Raw genomic sequence first — 19779 nt, forward strand, 5'->3', positions numbered from 1 at the left:
TGCGTGGTCCCATCGTGTTTATACTTGCGTACTATTGTTTGTACAGATGAACGTGGTACCTTCAGGCGTTTGGAAATTGCTCCCAAGGATGAACCAGACTTGTCTTTTGATTTTCCCATGATGCCAAGCAAAGAGGCACTGAGTTTGAAGGTAGGCCTTGAAATACATCCACAGGTACACCTCCAATTGACTCAAATGATGTCAATTAGCCTATCAGAAGCTTCTAAAGCCATGACATCATTTTCTGGAATTTTCCAAGCTGTTTAAAGGCAGTCAATTTAGTGTATGTAAACTTTTGTGATACAGAGAATTATAAGTGAAATAATCTGTCTAAACAATTGTTGGAAAAATGACTTGTGTCATGCACAAAGTAATGTCCTAACCAACTTGCCAAAACTATAGTTTGTTAACAAGAAATATGTGGAGTGGTTGAAAAACGAGTTTTAATGACTCCAACATTAGTGTATGTAAACTTCAACTGTAGATTTGTTTAACAATTTTTTGGTTACTACGTGATTCCTTAAGTGTTATTCATAGTTTAGATGTCTTCACTATTATTCTACAATGTAGAAAATAGTAAAAATAAAGAAAAACCCTGGAATGAGTAGGTGTTTCCAAACTTTTGACTGGTAGTGTATATACATATATTACACACTCAAACTTCGTTTTGTGTCATGAGTAAAAACATGATTTAAGGACTGAACTAGACTTCATATTTATTAGTGTATTTTTGGCACAATGATTACAACTGCATAAACAGTATAATTTCCTGCCAGTGCTCTGATCTCATCCCAAATTAATGATTAACATTACACCTCCCCTGGCCCTTAGAGTGAACTAAAATACAAGAGGCCGGGGGTTGTCTCAAATTGCACCCTTCCCTATATACAGTGCACTACATTTGAAAAGTAGTACACTACATAGGGAATAGGGAGCCATTTGGACCGCATCCCCATGTATACATTCAGCACCAACATAAGGCAATTATCACATCCTGCCTGTCCTGTGACCTTCCTATTCCTTTGGCTAGATTTATCAAAAAACTCTGACCCCACCCACCCACTCACTCTTCAGAAATGACAACCCTGCCATTCATCATGGTGGCTACTTAAGACCAAGTGCCAGATTACAACCTTGAATGGCAAAGTACAGTAAGGCCTTTAAATATACAAAAACATCTGAAAAGGTTGAACCACTTATTTAGTACACTGGGACAATGCAATGAGAGAGTAGAGAAAACAGAAACTTCAATATACCAACCACACTGTCCACTCAAAAGAGTAAAACATTTACAAAAGCACAATCAGTAAAGTATGCATGAAAATAACAAAAAAGTAAAGAATATTGTTCTTACAGAACAAATCTCATTACCTTATTTTGAACATTGTAAAAGGCAGCATTGGAAAATTAGCTTCAGTCCACATTTCTTGGCATTGCTATAAACACAGTGAAAGTGCTTAGTGATTTTCCTTACAAAATCCACATTTCAGCAAAATTAAATGTGTACGAAAAAACGCATACATTTGAGAAAAAACTGCAATTGCAAGTGGACTAATCTAAGCAGCCAGCAATCAGACATGATAAAGACATAGAAAAGGAATATACTGATTCTCTTGTGCATAACTGATCAAAACACCTCTCAGTATGCTGCCATGGCTACTTCAGTAGAATGAATGTCCAGGAATGAGTCCCAAAAATAACCCTATTCCCTATATATAGTGCATAGACTCCACAGAGCTCTGGTCAAAAGTGGTGCAATATATAGAGAAAAGAGTGCCATTTGGGATGCAAGCTCCAGGAGGAGTCCCCTGAAAATGAGCCTGTTCTGGCAGCTTTTTTGAAGGGTCTGCTTTGGCCTTGAAGATCACATCTTGTTGAAACACTCCTTTGCGTTGGTCCACACTTGTATTCCCTGAGAGAGAGACGAGACAGAAACAGAGAAAAATTATAAGTATTTAACAACATATTTGGAATTGATAAAATGACACAAAATCAACATTTCCGGGCAGAATACTCAATATGTTTTAAGTATCTGTGGGGAGGTGTCACCTACCTTTTTGCACATGCTGATCTGCATGACCGCATAGCTAATTAGGGCCTCCTTCAGGTCCCGGTCCTTCTGGTCCTTAAAGCGTTCAATGTCTACCCAGGCAGTCTTCACAAACTCACTGGGGAGACAAAGACTTGCTTTAGAACCTTCTCAAATAATTGAAATGAACAAATATGGTCAGCTGGTCAACCTTTCAAAGCAGCTGATTAGAGCAGCAAATTTAGTGATTCAATTATAACATGCTAGACAAACCAACAGAGCCAGAGAGAGAGAGAGCCAGAGAGCAACAGACAGAGAGACAGAGAAAAAGATAGAGACAGAGAGAAGAGATTGAGAATGAGAGTTTCTCACTCGCTCTCGGTGTTCTTCTCTTTAACAGCATCCTCTCCCTCCTTTAGCTGCTGTTCTAACACTTGTAACTTAGCCTCCCTCTGCTCTGCAGTCTCCTGGCCAAACAGCTTACTGGTCATCCCCTTCAGTGAGAACGTCCGCACAGTCTGAACACAGGGAGGGAAAGAAACATTCCATCTGGCCAGTCGGGTTTGGATAAGCTTAACTTTTCTTTGATAAAATTCAATGTATGCATTTCTGTGCTTTCTACTGTTTATGTGATCTATTGTGTCATTATCTTCTGGTGAGTTCCATGGCTCTTTAGAAACTGGGTTCATTCCCAAATGGCAAACTATACCCTACTGTACACTTCGTATTTGGGCTGACCCCAATTAGTCGACTGGTCGACTGTTTGGTCGTTAGGCTATTGGTCGACCGAGATTGTTTTAGTCGAGTAGTCCCTCACACACGTCAAAAGTTTGGACAACCCTTTGTTATGTTACAGCCTTTTTCTAAAATGGATTAAATACATTTTTTCCCCTCAGTCTACAAGCAAAATGTTTCTACAACTTGTTTGGAGTCCACCTGTGGTAAATTCAATTGATTGGACATGATTTGGAAAGGCAAACACCTGTCTATATAAAGTCCCACAGTTGACAGTGCGTGTCAGAGCAAAAACCAAGCCATGAGGTCGAAGGAATTGTCCGTAGAGCTCAGAGACAGGATTGTGTTTTGGCACAGATCTGGGGAAGGGTACCAAAAAATGTCTGCTGCATTAAAGGTCCAAGAAAAGTGGCCTTCATCATTCTTAAAATGGAAGAATTTTGGATCCACCAAGATTCTTCCTAGAGCTGGCCGCCCGGCAAAACTGAGCAATCGGGGTAGAAGGGCTTTAGTCAGGGAGGTGACCAAGAAGCTGATGGTCACTCTGACAGTGCTCCAGAGTTCCTCTGTGGAGATGGGAGAAACTTCCAGAAGGACAAACATCTCCGCAGCATTCCACCAATCAGGCCTTTATGGTAGAGTGGCCAGACTGAAGCGACTCCTCAGTAAAAGGCACATGACAGCCTGCTTGGAGTTTGCCAAAAGGCACCTAAAGACTCTCACAACATGAGAAACAAGATTCTCTGGTTTGATGAAAGCAAAATAAACTCTTTGGCCTGAGTGCCAATAGTAACATCTGGATGAAACCTGGAACCATCCCTACGGTGAAGCATGGTGGTGGCAGCATCATGCTATGGGGATGTTTTTCAGCGGCAGGGACTGGGAGACTAGTCAGGATCGTGGGAAAGATGAACGGCGCAAAGTACATTGAGATCCTTGATGAAAACCTGCTCCAGAGTGCTCAGGACCTCAGACTGGGGCGAAGGTTCACCTTCCAACAGGACCCCAAACCCAAGAATACAGCCAAGACAACACAGGAGTGGCTTCGGGACAAGTTTCTAAATGTCCTTGAGTGGCCCAGCCAGAGTCCGGACTTGAACATCTCTGAAGAGACCTGAGAATAGTTGTGCAGTGACGCTCACCATCCAACCTGACAGAGCCTGAGAGGAACTGCAGAGAAGAATGGGAGAAACTCCCCAAATACAGGTGTGCCAAGCTTCATACCCAAGAAGACTCGTGGCTGTAATCACTGCCAAAGGTGCTTCAACAAAGTACTGAAGAGTAAAGGGTCTGAATACTTAGTACCAGTCAAAAGTTTGGACACCTACTCATTCAAGGGATTCTTTATTTTTACTTTTTTCTACATTGTAGAATAATAGTTAAGACATCAAAACTATGAAATAACACATATGGAATCATGTAGTAACCAAAAAAGTAGCCACCCTTTGCCTTGATGACAGCTTTGCACACTCTTGGCATTCTCTCAACCAGCTTCATGAGGTAGTCATCTGGAATGCATTTCAATTAACAGGTGTGTCTTGTAAAAAGTACATTTTCCAGATTGACTGACCTTCATGTGTTGATGGACTGTAATGATGGACTGTCATTTCCCTTTGCTTATTTGAGCGGTTCTTGCCATAATATGGACTTGGTCTTTTACCAAATAGAGCTATCTTCTGTATACCAACCCTACTTTGTCACAACACAACTGATTGGCTCAAACGCATTAAGAAAGAAATTCCACAAATAAACGTTTAACAAGGCACACTGTTTCTGTTCATTGAAATGCATTCCAGGTGACTACCTCATGAAGGGTGGCTACTTTGAAGAATCTAAAATATATATTTTGATTTGTTTAATACTTTTTTGGTAACTATATGATTCCATATGTGTCATTTCATAGTTTGTCTTCACTATTATTCTACAATGTAGAAGAAAAAAAAGAAAAACCCTTGAATGAGTAGGTGTCCAAACTTTTGACTGGTACTGTATATAACAACTCACCCCAGTGACCAGTTCCTCCTTCTGCTGTTTCTTACAGGCTAGGTCCAGTGCAACCATCTCCAGCTCAAACTGTGTCAACTCATGCTTTCTGCATACCGCCCTGCAGAAACAGAGGCCTTTGCTGATCATCATGGATGTACTGATGCCTAGCTGCTTATTATGGTTGCTACTGTACATGTATGATCATTATGCACCATACACACAGGGTTAGAGGGCTATTCTATAGATTCAATGAGGGGGGCTCAGTGAGTACACTGACTGCCTTGGGAATTTTGTCCACACAGGTCTTCGGCAAGGTAACGTGAGGATGTGAAGCTACCTACATAACACATACAACCTAGGGCACACTGACTAGTGATATGGCATGATGATCTTCAGGGGTGTCAAACCTATTTTGCAATGGGGGCCATCTTCAATGAGGTCTGGAGGGCCGCACCAAAATTGGATGTACTGCCTTGCCGTCAATTTGCTAAAAATAGTCCTCTATCCATCATTATTTAAATTCCGATGCTCCCTATCTGTTTTCAGGACAGTGATTATTAGCAAGATGGACAGACAAAAAACCTATAATTTCTACACATTCTCAATTTGATTTTAGTCATTATAAAGTATATTGAGTTTGCCCCCCCAAAAAAATAATATTTTAAATGTTTTAACTCGAACCACCCGCGGGCCAGATTGGACCAATCGCGGGTCATATGTTTGACACCCCTGGTTTATATAGTGATATGTACTTGGCCTACAGAAGCAGTCCCAGTGTAGTAAATACCTTAGTGCATCAGTATAGAACAGGTACTCCTTCAGCTGATCAGCATAGTGCTCCTCCTCCTCCAGAATATCATCTACAGAAGCAGCATACCTGTAGACAAGAGGGGAGTCCATATGAATACACTTGCTTTACAACAATCACACCTTTAACAGAGGGATGGGGAACTACATATGCTTTACTTCCCCAGAGTCAGATGAAGTAGTGGATACCATTTTTATATCTCTGCGTGCAGTTTGAAGGAAGCTGCTAACTAACGCAAATGCTAGTAGACACCCACAACTTCCAGTCATTACACTAATGCTAGTTAGTGTTAGTTTCATGAGCCAATGCTAACTCCCTTCATAATGGACACAGAGACTGGTATCCATGAGTTCATCTGACTCTGGGGAAGTAGTTAAAGGGCCTCAATGACAAAATCCTGAAGTATCCTTTAAAAGCTATAGGTATCCGCATCCCAAATGGCACCCTATTCCCTATATAGTGCACTACCTTTGACCAGGGCCCAAAGGGAATAAATAGGGAGCCATTTGGGACTCAAACGTTGACAGAAATGCTGCCTTCCTTGATACGCCTCAGTGGCCAAGCACGATGACCCCTGACCTCTAGAATCTAGAGTCCTACAATCTAGTAACCATCAGTGACGGGGTAGGGACTAATCATGTGATCGCTCCGAGGTGTGGGTGCGTGTTACTACTCCAAGGACAGGGCCCGAGACCACTCATGTCACTCAAAGAGAACTATACACAGCACCCAAGTTGAAAGTAAAAGCCTCTGGCTATTTTCCAGCCAGTTCTCAGTTTGAACCCAGAACCTTCACAACTCAAGTCTCCCCAGTCCTCATGGTCAGCTACCTGATACAGCAGACTCTATGCTTCAAATATGAACTGCTTTCAAATCAAACATGGAAAATGTGTTGTATAGCTTAACTAGGAACCATGTAATATGTACAGCGTTGCTGGCGGGGAAATGGGGTTGTGCAACACCTTGACATATCAGCTCCTTTAGTGACTCTGTACGAGGTCAAAGAGGGTAAGGAAAGAGGTTGGCTATGTCTGAAATGGCAACATATTCACTATATATTGCATCCTTTTTTGACATACAATCCTGTTGTAATCCAATAAAATTGTTATGATCAATATGGGAGATTATTGCATGGTTACAACTCAATTGCCTTGTGGTTAGTGTTTACCCTGAGATTGGAAGGTTGGGAGTTCGATCCCCGGTCGAATCATACCAAAGACTGTATAACTGGGACCAGATGAGTCTCTGCTCAGGACTCTCTGCTTGGGACTTTTTTATTTCACTGTTATTTAACCAGGTAGTCCAGTTGAAAACAAGAAAAAGCAAAGCAGTTTGACAAAAACACAGAGTTGCACATGGGATAGACAAATGTACAGTCAAAAACACAATAGAAAAATATATATACAGTGTGTGCAAATGTAGTAAGATTAGGGAGGTAAGGCAATAAATAGGCCACAGTGGCAAAATAATTACAATTTAGCATTACCACTGGAGTGATAGATGTGCAAGTTGGGATACTGGGGTGCAATGATCGGTAAGCTGCTCTGACAGCTGATGCTTAAAGTTAATGAGGGAGATAAGACTCCAGCTTCAGTGATTTTTGCAATTCATTACAGTAATCCCTCGTTTATCGCGGGGGTTACGTTCCGAAAATGACCCGCGATAAGTGAAATCCGCGAAATAGAAAACTTTTTTTTTTTTTACAATTAGCAACTATTACATGTATACAAATACAGTGACTCACGTGTAGGCCGTTTCACTGCTCTTCAGACTGGGCCGCTGCATCCTGACTGCGCTCTGCAGTGTTCTCTTCTTCTGAAGCCCGCGGTGCAGGTGTGTTTGTTCGGGAGAAGAACATAGTGATAGGCAGCTGTTGTCGCTCTTTTTTCTTCTTTGCAAAAAGATCCTTGTACACCGACATGCCACCATCGATTACGTTGGAGAACTGTAATGAACGGCTCATCAAAGGGTCCCATTCCTCAGCTACTCGCTTAAGTTCAGTGGCCATTCGCACCATGGTTGCTAAGCGACCAAGCGTTAGTCCTTCCTTCCTTCCTGGCCAACTTAATGTAAATTTGCCAAGCTGTTTTATGTACGTACACATAACTGCACGAGACGACAAAATGATAGCACAATTCGTAGCATGTTTTGATACAAGAAGCGGGAGTGAGTTTTTAGCGAATCAGAATGCAGAGCACAATGCACCAAAAAAAAAAAAAAAATGCATTATGAAAATCCGCGAAATAGCGAATCCGCGATAAGTGAACCGCGAAGTGGCGAGGGATCACTGTACAGTCATTGGCAGCAGAGAACTGAAAGGAAAGGTGGCCAAAGGAGGTGTTGGCTTTGGGGATGACCAGTGAAATATACCTGCTGGAGTGCGTGCCACGGGCGGGTGTTACTATATTGACCAAAGAGCTGAGATAAGGCCAACGAGAGCATACAGGTCGCAGTGGTGGGTAGTATATGGGGCTTTGGTGACAAAACAGATGGCACTGTGATAGACTACATCCAATTTACTGAGTAGAGTGTTGGAGGCTATTTTGTAAATGACATCGAAGTCAAGGATAGGTAGGATAGTAAATTTTACGAGGGTATGTTTAGCAGCATGAGTGAAGGAGGCATTGTTGCGAAATAGGAAGCGGATTCTAGATTTAATTTTGGATTGGAGATGCTTAATGTGAGTCTGGAAGGAGAGTTCAGTCTAACCAGACACCTAGGTATTTGCAGTTGTCCACATATTCTGTCAGAACCGCCCAAAGTAGTGATGCTAGTCGGGCGGGCGGGTGCGGGCAGCGATCGGTTGAAGAGCATGTATTTAGTTTTACTAGCATTTAAGAGCAGTTGGAGGCCACGGAAGGAGTGTTGTATGGCATTGAAGCTCATTTGGAGGTTTGTTAACACAGTGTCAAAAGAAGGGCCAGAAGMATACAGAATGGTKTTGTCTGCGTAGAGGTGGATCAGAGCATCACCAGCAGCAAGAGCGACATCATTGACGTATACAGAGAAAAGAGTCGGCCCGAGAATTTAACCCTGTGGAACCCCCATAGAGACTGCCAGAGTCCGGACAACAGGCCCTCCAATTTGACACACTGAACTCTGTCTGAGAAGTAGTTGGTGAACCAGGCGAGGCAGTAATTTGAGAAACCAAGGCTATGGAGTCTGCCGTAAAAATGAGTTGAAAGCCTTGGCCAGGTCGATGAAGACGGCTGCACAGTACTGTCTTTTATCGACGGCGGTTATGATATCGTTTAGGACTTTGAGCGTGGCTGAGGTGCACCCATGACCAGCTCGGAAACCAGATTGCATAGCGGAGAAGGTACGGTGGGATTTGAAATGGTTGGTGATCTGTTTGTTAACTTGGCTTTCGAAGATTTTAGAAAGGAAGGGCAGGATAGAGTCTAACAGTTTGGGTCTAGAGTGTCTCCCCCTTTGAAGACAGGGATGACCGCAGCAGCTTTACAATCTTTAGGGATCTCAGACGATACGAAAGAGAGGCTGAACAGGCTAGTAATAGGGGTTGCAACCATTGAGGCGATCATTTTAGAACAAGAGGGTCCAGGTTGTCTAGCCCAGCTGATTTCTAGGGGTCCAGATTTTGCAGCTCTTTGAGAATATCTGCTATCTGGATGAAGGAGAAGCGGAGCGGGGTTGGGCAATTTGCTGCGGGGGGTTGGCTGGGGTAGCCAGGTGGAAAGCATGGCCAGCCGTAGAAAGATGCTTATTGAAATTCTCGATTGTCGTAGATTTATCGGTGGTGACAGTGTTTCCTAGCCTCAGTGCAGTGGGCAGCTGGGAGGAGACGCTCTTATTCTCCACGGACTTTACAGCGTCCCAAAACTTTTGGTTATTTGTGCTATAGGATGCAAATTTCTGTTTGAAAAAGCTAGCCTTTGCTTTCCTGTTTCCTAACTTCCCTGAAAATGTGCATATCGCGGGGGCTATTCGATGATAATGCAGTACACCACAGGATGTTTTTGTGCTGGTCAAGGGCAGTAAAGTCTGGAGTGAACCAAGGGCTATATCTGTTTTTAGTTCTACATTTTTTGAACGGGGCATGCTTATTTAAGATGGTGAGGAAAGCACTTTTAAAGAATAACCCGCCATCCTCTACTGACGGGATGAAGTCAATATCCTTCAAGGATACCCGGGCCAGGTCGATTAGAAAGGCCTGCTCGCTGAAGTGTTTTAGGGAGCGTTTGACCGCGGACCCATTATACACACAGGCAATGAGGCAGTGATCGCTGAGATCCTGGTTGAAAACAGCAGAGGTGTATTTAGAGGGCAGGTTGGTCAGAATGATATCTATGAGGGTGCCCCTGTTTACAGATTTAGGGTTGTACCTGGTAGGTTCCTTGATCATTTGTGTGAGATTGAGGGCATCCAGCTTAGATTGTAGGACGGCCGGGGTGTTAAGCATATCCCAGTTTAGGTCACCTAACAGTACGAACTCTGAGGATAAATGGGGGGCAGTCAATTCACATATGGTGTCCAGGGCGCAGCTGGGGGCTGAGGGGGGTCTATAACAAGCAGCAACAGTGAGAGAATTGTTTCTGGAAAGGTGGATTTTTAAAAGTAGAAGCTCAAAATGTTGGGGCACAGACCTGGAGAGTATGACAGAACTCTGCAGGCTAACTCCGCCCCCTTTGGCAGTTCTATCTTGATGTAAAATGTTGTAGTTGGGGATGGAAATTCTAGAATTTTTGGTGGCCTTCCTAAGCCAGGATTCAGACACGGCTAGGACATCAGGGTTGGCAGAGTGTACTAAAGCAGTGGGAAAAAAAACTAAGGGAGGAGGCTTCTGATGTTAACATGCATGAAACCAAGGCTTTTACAGTTACAGAAGTCCACAAATGAGAGCGCCTGGGGAATAGGTGTGGTACTGGTGGCTACAGGGCCTAGGTTAACCTCTACATCACCAGAGGAACAGAGGATGAGTAGGATAAGGGTACAGCTAAAGGCTGTAAGAACTGGTCGTCTAGTGCTTTGGGAACAGAGAGTAAAAGGAGCAGATTTCTGGGCGTGGTGTAATAGATTCAGGGCATAATGTACAGACAAGGGTATGGTAGGATGTGAGTACAGTGGAGTTGAGTGACGATGAGAGAGATTGTATCTCTGGAGGCACCAGTTAAGCCAGATGAGGTCTCCGCATGTGTCGGGGGTGGGACAAAATAGCCATCTAAGGCATGTTGAGACTGGGGGCTCTACAGTGAAATAAAACAATAAGTACTAACCGAGACAGCAGTAGACAAGGCATATTGACATTAGAGAGGCATAAAGCAATCAAGGGTGTTGATCGGGAGAGCTAAGACAACAACGGGTAAATGGCGATGAATGGGCAGAGAGGGTCAGTTAGGTATGCACATGACCTGAGTTCGAGGTTGGGGCCGACAGGTAAACAAAACGAGGTACCGCGTTATTGAACAGTCCAGCAGGCATCAGCTTTGTAGCCAAGTATTCATAGGGTCCAAAGAGCAGCAATAGGCGAGTCAGGGAGCCGTTCGGTAGTTGCTACTACGTTAGGCGAGCGGGAGACAACGGCGTTCAGAAAGCTAGCGGGCCGGAGCTAGCAGATGGGTCTTCGGCGACATCGCAACGGAAAAGCCTATTGAAACCACATTGGACGATTACGTCGGCAGACCAGTTGTGATGGACAGGCGGGGCTCCGTGTCGACAATAAAGGGTCCAGGCCAAATGGCAAAAGAGGTATTGTAGCCCAAGAAGTTAGCTGGTATATTGGCCTTGCGCGAGGCTAGCTCAAGGCTAACCAGTGCTTGCTTCGGGACAGAGGCATTAGCTAACAGTAGCCACTCAATTGCAGCTAGCTAGTGGCGATGATCCGGTGTAATGGTCCAGAGCTTGCGGCAGGAATCCGGTGATGTGGTAGAGAGAAGTAAGTCGCTCTGGATAAGAGCGTCTGCTAAATGACTTAAATGTAAAATGTAAATGTAAGCAGTCCGATATGCTCTGGGTTGATATCACGCTGTGCAGACTGGTAGGTATTGTCCGAGCTAAAGCTGGCTGGTGTCCGAGCTAAAGGTTTAGACCGCTCGCCGTGGCTAACGAAGACTGATAGCTAGTAGCTAGTTAGCTGGCTAGCTCCTGAAGGAGGTTCCAGTTATAAGGAATAAAAATAGCAGACCTGTACCATATTGGGTGAGGCAGTTTGCAGGAAAGTATATTTAGTTCGTAGATAGAAAGTGAGATTAAAATATATACGAAAAAAACTTACACGGGATAAGACAAAGCATTGAGTGGACAGATTGGTGGCCCTGCAATAGACTAGCGTCCTGTCCAGGAGGTGTACTTGTACATCATGCTGCCTCAAGCTACAGAAACAGCTTGTACAAGTTCAAGCCAAACTTGTGCAAGGCTACTTACCTACAACGCAGTGTGTGCGTGTATCACTAGGTAGGTTTCCAACCAATTGGTAACAGATTTTCATGCAAGTATTCTAGAAACCGCATAAAACAAATATACATTTTCCCAGTAGTGGAATGCGTCCACCAAATGGACTTGTTCCGGATAAAAATGTGTGTGATGAAGTACAGTAGTGCACACAAAATATACTTTTTCGCTTAAGTTTTCCATCGCATTTTCAACTCTACCGTCAATTTTGTGGGAGAACCACACACAATATCGTCGCATGACTCAAAATTTACTTCGACATGATGGTTATTATATCAATATTTGCACCTAAAGGCATTTCCACTGACATTTTCAGCATAATTAATTTTACGGATACACAAAGATCTCACAATGTCGAACGAACAAATGATCTGTCGGCATTTATAAAATTACACTGAAACTTCCTGTTTCCATCACAGCTGTCGATTTCTTTGGGGACGATATGACTTTGCTCACATAAAAACTGTGGATGGAAACGTGGTTATTGAAAACACTTACGCATCCATGTGATGGCCAGCACTTTGTAGTCCATCTCCCATCTCTTTCTCAATGGCACTCCACTCACTGTCCAACACATGTACAGAGAACATACTTCACAAAAAAACACAAGTATGCATTTGACATGTACACTTAAGTCATTACATAGTACATAATGCAACAGCTTTATACACACACGTCACCCTTTCGTCCAAACACACGACTCTCACCTGAAGACTCGTCCATAGTTTCCATGCACTTTGTACACCCCATACAGTCGATCTGCTACCCTCTGAGTGGATTAAGAAGGTCAAGTTCCAGGTTAAATTTTGCATAGTTTCTTTGATACTGCTGCTTCCATGTTATGTGCTTCTACACCTGCATTGCTTGCGGTTTGGGGTTTTAGGCTGGGTTTCTGTACAGCACTTCGAGATATTAGCTGATGTACGAAGGGCTATATGAAATAAATTTGATGTTACATATGGTGTTTTGAAACAGAGACAATAGTGAGGTACAGTGTCGCAGACAGCCGCTTTATTGAGGAATGTTCTACTTAGCTACCATAAGATGAATGCATCATAGCCCCCTTGTTCAGTTATGGTAAAGCAGCTACAGTATGTGTTACTGTTTTCTCAAATCACGTATAAATCCCCTTCTATCAGATAAAACATACAGCTGGTCTATCTGTGTAATGTATGTGAATTTCCACACTGGAGGGAATAGCGTGACATTTGGGACACAAGCATAGGTTGTATGTTACAACTTGCAGTGTGCTGGTTGGTGTAGTCAGTCTAATTGTGGCCCTTTTATGTGTGTTACAACCGGCTGGCAGTATGTCTAATACATCAATGATGTCGCTCTTGCTGCTGGTGAGTCTCTGATCCACCTCTACGCAGACAACACCATTCTGTATACTTCTGGCCCTTCTTTGGATACTGTGTTAACAACCCTCCAGACGAGCTACAATGCCATACAACTCTCCTTCCGTGGCCTCCAATTGCTCTTAAGTACAAGTAAAACTAAATGCATGCATGCTTCAACCGATCGCTGCCTGCACCTGCCCGCCCGTCCAACATCACTACTCTGCACGATTCTGACTTAGAATATGTGGACAACTACAAATACCTAGGTGTCTGGTTAGACTGTAAACTCTCCTTCCAGACTCACATCAAACATCTCCAATCCAAAGTTAAATCTAGAATTGGCTTCCTATTTCGCAACAAAGCATCCTTCACTCATGCTGCCAAACATACCCTTGTAAAACTGACCATCCTACCGATCCTCGACGATGTCATTTACAAAATAGCCTCCAATACCCTACTCAATAAATTGGATGCAGTCTATCACAGTGCCATCCGTTTTGTCACCAAAGCCCCATATACTACCCACCACTGCGACCTGTACGCTCTCGTTGGCTGGCCCTCGCTTCATACTCGTCGCCAAAACCCACTGGCTCCAGGTCATCTACAAGACCCTGCTAGGTAAAGTCCCCCCTTATCTCAGCTCGCTGGTCACCATAGCAGCACCCACCTGTAGCACGCGCTCCAGCAGGTATATCTCTCTGGTCAAAACCAACTCTTCCTTTGGCCGCCTCTCCTTCCAGTTCTCTGCTCCCAATGACTGAAACGAACTACAAAAATTTCTGAAACACTTATCTCCCTCACTAGCTTTAAGCACCAGCTGTCAGAGCAGCTCACAGATTACTGCACCTGTACATAGCCCATCTATAATTTAGCCCAAATAACTACCTCTCCCCCTACTGTATTTATTTTGCTCCTTTGCACCCCATTATTTCTATCTCTACTTTGCACATTCTTCCACTGCAAAACTACCATTCCAGTGTTTCACTTGCTATATTGTATTTACTTCGCCACCATGGCCTTTATTTGCCTTTACCTCCCTTATCTCACCTCATTTGCTCACATTGTATATAGACTTATTTTTCTACTGTATTTTTGACTGTATGTTTGTTTTACTCCATGTGTAACTCTGTGTTGTTGTATGTGTCGAACTGCTTTGCGTTATCTTGGCCAGGTCGCAATTGTAAATGAGAACTTGTTCTCAACTTGCCTACCTGGTTAAAGAAAGGTGAAATAAATACAAATTAAATTGTGTGTTACAGCAGCAGCCAATCAACTTTTATCAGACAGACCAGTTGTGCGTTTTATCCTTCTGATGCATGTCAACTTCCAGCCCAGCTCACGTGTTTTAACGCTAGCTGTATGTCTAGTCTCATCAGTAAAATGTATGTTACAGCTGGCAGTATAGTAAACAGACCTGGGTTCAAATACTATTTGAAATCACTTAAAATACTTTGTGTCTTTGCTCAATTTAGCTTTCCTGGCTCAATGGAACAATTGAATAGTTCCAAAACTCCAAACCTCACCCATCTGGCATTCCAGGCAGGCTAGACCAAACATTCAAACTATTTGAAAGATCAAATAGTAGTTGAACCCAGATCTGGTTGTCAGTCTAGTCAGTAAGACATGTGAATATGCCGACAGCTGCCTGTACTTACTGCCCGTACTCTCAGCAGCTGGGAGAGTACAGTCTGTAGATCGTCACTGTAGTGTTTCAACTCTGTAAACCTTCTGCAGACGCCAGGGCCAGAGAAGAACAAGAATCAACACTTTCTTCCCAGCAAGGCAGATAAACAAGACAAGAGTCAATGTTGGAACTGACATTGACCTGGTCCTACTGTACTTCCCACACAGTCCCAGAACAAAGTATGGCAGTACATCAAATAAAAGGGTAATGGGATGGATAGTAGAGACAGAGTCCAAATTATTAATGTTACGACACATGGAGATAGAAGTGCATTGTTGGCTCCACACAAAAGAAAACTGTGACAAGAAAACAACGGATGGATCCTAAATGGCACCCTATTCTCCCTATAAAGTGTACTACTTTTGACCAGAGTACTATATACACCAGGGCCGGGACGATACCAGTATCACGATACTCATTAGTATTGTGGAAAGGTAAAAAAAAAACAGGACTTTTAACTTCAGGAAAACAGCCCTAATGTTGGACACAAACATAATTACGGCACACAATATTTTACATACAGCAGGTTTTTAAGGACCAAAGACTATTGGTCTGCTTCGTGTTGCCCTTTTTGCCAAGGAAAAAAACATTGCGATACTGGTATCGTGACAGCCCTATCATACAGTTGACCCTTTACGGTGTCATTTGGGACAGATCATTTCTATGACTTACCCATCTGGATTCTTCACCCTGAATGCTGCATTCACAGCTTTCAACCTGGAATCAGCCTGTATAAAAAACAGACAAATGAAATATCAACAAATGGTATCCTATGTTTGTTAGTTCAGAAGTTGCTATTGAGGACCTGAATAATTTTAGACAACACTGTACCTTTGAGACATAAAACATGAATAAGTCAAAAAAATATATATTTTAAAAATATTTAAAAAAAACAATTTACACAGATTACAACCTTTACAATATACCTTTATTACACTGCTATGGTTTGCAAAGTCACATGAGGTCACCCGGTAAGGTATTATCAAAGAAAGTTGACGGGACAATGCAACCACGAAAAGACCATAAAGTGCTGATGGAGTGAGTACCTTTGCTTGAAATCCTGTCTCGTACACCATTTCCTTCCAATCTTTATCCTGCTGGACAGAGAGAGGATGCTGTGTGACTTTGACAAAGACAATTAGAGATAGGAGAGCCTGATGCATGGGGGCACACTGTCACACTATCAACTCAAAAGGTCGAAGGTGATCCTATCAACTCTCCGTGACAGAACGACTACAGCAGCACAGTAAAGAGTTTAGCTTAAGGCCTACTTCATAAGACATTATTTACAAAACCCTTACCAGCGCTACAGAGAAAGCGAGCTAGGAAATGGTCCTTGCTTTTGATATCACTCTTTTCTGTCAAGGTTTTATCCTGTTAAAACCTATGAACAGCACATCTGACTTGCAACTGGTAGTGTTGTAGTCTTGAGATGGAGGAATGAAGGTTTTGCTGATGACTGGGGTTCACTTGAGCTTGATCCCAGATCTGTTTGTATGGTTTTGCCTACTCCTATGGTCCTTGTCACACTTGATAAGGGAGTTGGCAAAACAGCACAAACAGGTCTAGGATCAGGCTAGACCTGTTAAAGTGTGTGTCTATAGTATCTTGGCTACAAATGTCGGATCGTCATTTGATAACTGTTGCTGAGAATTTTCCTGCGCCACAGGATTTACATAAATTCACTGAAAACCTGCACTAACACACAGTTATATTAACAGTAATCCACTTTATGTAGCCTAATTTTGGCCAGCTAATAGCCTAACCACCGATCAAGCAACATTACATCGGCGGGAAAGTGTGAATGGAACAATTGTTCAAAACCTGCTGCTGCAGGATTATTTTGCTGCAACAATACTGGTCAAATAAAGATACTACATCTGTAACTGACCTCAGTGAGGAAGATATAGAAGATATTGTCATTGCAGAGAACTGGGTGGGAGGCGACTCGGTGCAGGAAGTTTTCCAGTCCAACCCTCCTCCTCTCCACAAATTCTGGGTCCATGTTGTCCGCCGACAGCTTGTGCCACACAATCTCTGCCTGTGAGAAACAGACAAATAATTACTACTATATTGATAAGGAGACAAAACACCATTATGTTAGTTTCAGGAATGTCTTCAATGTAAAACTGAATGTTGTACAGAGCATTACAGGTACTGTAGTAAGTACATCATGCTACAAATATCACTTCCTAAACTACACTGCATTAATTTATTCCAAGGCATCCTCCTTGTTCTCACGTACCCTCTTCTCAGGTAATGGGGCAACAACGACAAAGGGATAGGTGACCAACAGGTAGTTTCTGAGAAGCTCAAACTCGCTGTATCTCCGCCATAAGGAGTCTGGGGTTATACCTTCTGTCAGAGCATCAACCGGCCTGTCAGAAGAGAGTGAAGGATTTAAGTCATACAACTGGACTTGACTAAGAGTACCACCTAAACATTTGATACATGTTACAGTATCTAAGCCATCTTTCAAGGTACCAAGTACAGTATTATCCAACATTCTATGAATTCTTGGTTCCAACACTTTGATATAAAGCAAGAGAGAGAGAAACACTACTGACAGAGAAAGAGAGATAAAGGGGAAGGAGGGGAGACTTCAACTTTAGAAGTATATGTGGATCCAGCAGTAAAGACTAGGGAGAAAAGGAAAGAGAGCAGGGAAAGAGTTAAATACAGGAAAATTAGTAGCTGGGTGGCATTTTCCAGTCTAACTGCACTGAGTGCCTGGCGCCAATACACTCCCTTCTCAATGGCCCACTGGTAAACAAAGGCCCAGTGTGTGTGTGTGTGTGTGTACAGTATGTATAGCTTGTGTGCTTACATGATTTCCGTGTGTGCACGTTTATTGTTTGTGATTGCATGAAAAGAAACCAGTAAATAGATAGCTAGCTAGATAAAAGTAAGAACTGATGTGCAGTTCTTGAACAAACCAAACTTTTAGAACACATTCTCAATGAATGGAGTGTCTCATTTCAAATGTTGTACCTTTATTTAACTAGGCAAGTCTGTTAAGAACAAATTCTTAATGACTGCCTAGGAACAGTGGGTTAACTGCATTGTTCAGGGGCAGAACAGATTTTTTCCTTGTCAGCTCGGGGATTCGATCTAGCACCCTTTCGGTTACTGGCCCAACACAAACCACTAGGCTACCTGCCGCCCCATATTCTAAAAGAGTCTGATGTTTGAATCATCATCGTGGCCAGACCACCTGTAATGACAGTGTGGAATTATGAGCAGACAAGGTGGTATAGGTGTGATTGTGGAAGTAGCTGTTCATGGCAGTGTCACAAAATGGTAGTACTGGCCTGGAAGATGCATGTAGGCTATCACAAATAGTTTGAGAATTCACACAGATAAGGCATAATTACCGTGTCTCAATTAGATAAACAGTGTATAGCTCCTGCATGTTGACTGTATTCTTCCCAGTCCTTTTCTCTGCCTCTGCAACGCTGATCTCCATCTTTTTTAGAAGACTCGTCCCCTTTTCAATCTCAACCATCTAGAATAGGCCAATGCGCATCACAACATGGTAACAATAATGCAATATAATTTGATGTATGTTTGCAATCATGGGCATCAATAATTGGTCAAGCTAGTCCTAGTATTTGTAACATAAGCAAAGTCCCTTTAAACCGCTGGCACCTCCTGTCAAATGTGCAACTTTGTAGCAGAAAAAAAGTTGTTGGCTAGCAAGCTAGCTAGTTCCTGGTAATGGTCAAGCTAACCATGTTAATAAGAACGATCTAGCTAACTTTACTTTGTGTCGACGTGGACATTACAATGAGTTGTTAAACTTTTAGCGGTCATTTCCTGCATATGCAGCTACCTACAGCTGCTGCTGGCTCAGTGGAGCTCTCTGCGAAACTCCGTGGATTAATCAGGCCTAGAAAACCCAACTCATTCAAACAGGCTCCCTAACAACTTTGCTACGTCCAAATGCCTCGCTTTTTGACAAATACGAATACGTTTGAAGCTATACCGTGTTTTTAATGTTGTTATCTAGTTCTGCGGAGGTGAGGTCGGTGTTCCCGATCACCGCTACTTCCTTGGGTCCGGAGTCTGCCATCATATCTTCCTGAGTTGTGTGTTGTTGTCAGGGGTATAGCAGGCAGGCATAACCTCGCATGCGCACTTTTAACCCTTTTATTTTCCCAACCTCAACCAGAGATCTGTGACGAGATGCTAATGTACCCACCCTAACTATGGGAGTCGTTGTGCCAACAGTGGGAAGGCAGGAGACAAGCTTTGGTCCAAATTAAGCCCATATTTTGGACAGATTTTGGCGAGAGTGAAACCTCTCGCTTCATCGCTTCCTCTCTGCCTCAACTCACCTGAGTGTCATGAGATACATCAGCTGCTGTCCGCCCTGTCCCGTGTCCTTAGCAAAATACATAATCAATGGGAAATACTGGCATTATAACAGTCATGTCAATATTTGACCGCAACCAAAATAACAATCACACAAACATTGTGTTATTATATCGGTTTATTACAGAATTATATATAAGCTAAACCCCCTTTATAAGCCATGTGTAAGGTGTTACCAAAATAACAATATGTTGCATTATAATGCACAGTGAACGTGTAAATTAGGCTGTTATTGCTAGCTCAAAGTGAATAGAATAACTTTTTCCCGGAATAAACTTCGGTTGTGAGACAATAAATAGCCTAACGTTGCACAATAAATTAAACACAGCAAAACTCACACGGCAGATATAAATACTAGACTAAAGCCTACAACATCTAAACACAAAGACAATTGCACCCTCAATTTTCAAGAATG

General features: G+C 42.8%; 1 protein-coding gene across 2 annotated transcripts; it reads right to left on the reverse strand.

Moving 5' to 3' along the window:
- Positions 1-1183: 1183 nt before the first annotated feature.
- Positions 1184-19118, reverse strand: LOC111977544 (sorting nexin-4). 2 transcript variants are annotated; one of them, XM_024007022.3, is made up of 14 exons: positions 18976-19118; positions 18365-18495; positions 17236-17368; positions 16882-17031; positions 16037-16084; positions 15663-15718; positions 14962-15034; positions 12674-12735; positions 12465-12530; positions 5538-5627; positions 4769-4868; positions 2402-2547; positions 2054-2168; positions 1184-1912 (listed from the first exon to the last, which is right to left on the reverse strand). In XM_024007022.3, exons 1-14 carry the CDS (start codon positions 19063-19065, stop codon positions 1865-1867), a joined length of 1308 nt encoding a protein of 435 aa, XP_023862790.1. In that variant the 5' UTR covers positions 19066-19118; the 3' UTR covers positions 1184-1864. The 2 variants fall into 2 exon arrangements, with proteins under 2 accessions (XP_023862790.1, XP_023862781.1); XM_024007013.3 differs by having other exon boundaries at positions 16037-16087.
- Between the last annotated feature and the right edge of the window lie 661 nt (positions 19119-19779).

This window comes from Salvelinus sp. IW2-2015, linkage group LG2 (assembly GCF_002910315.2).
Source record: "Salvelinus sp. IW2-2015 linkage group LG2, ASM291031v2, whole genome shotgun sequence".
NCBI classification, from domain to species: Eukaryota; Metazoa; Chordata; class Actinopteri; order Salmoniformes; family Salmonidae; genus Salvelinus; species Salvelinus sp. IW2-2015.

Coding starts and splice junctions, on each gene's coding strand:
- LOC111977544 (XM_024007013.3), bottom strand. CDS start 19,065: ATGATGGCAGACTCCGGACCCAAGGAAGTAGCGGTGATCGGGAACACC. Junction 17,032..17,235: donor CCCCATTACCTGAGAAGAGG/GTACGTGAGAAC, acceptor TGTTTCTCACAG/GCAGAGATTGTGTGGCACAA. Junction 15,719..16,036: donor AGACAGGATTTCAAGCAAAG/GTACTCACTCCA, acceptor TTTTTTATACAG/GCTGATTCCAGGTTGAAAGC.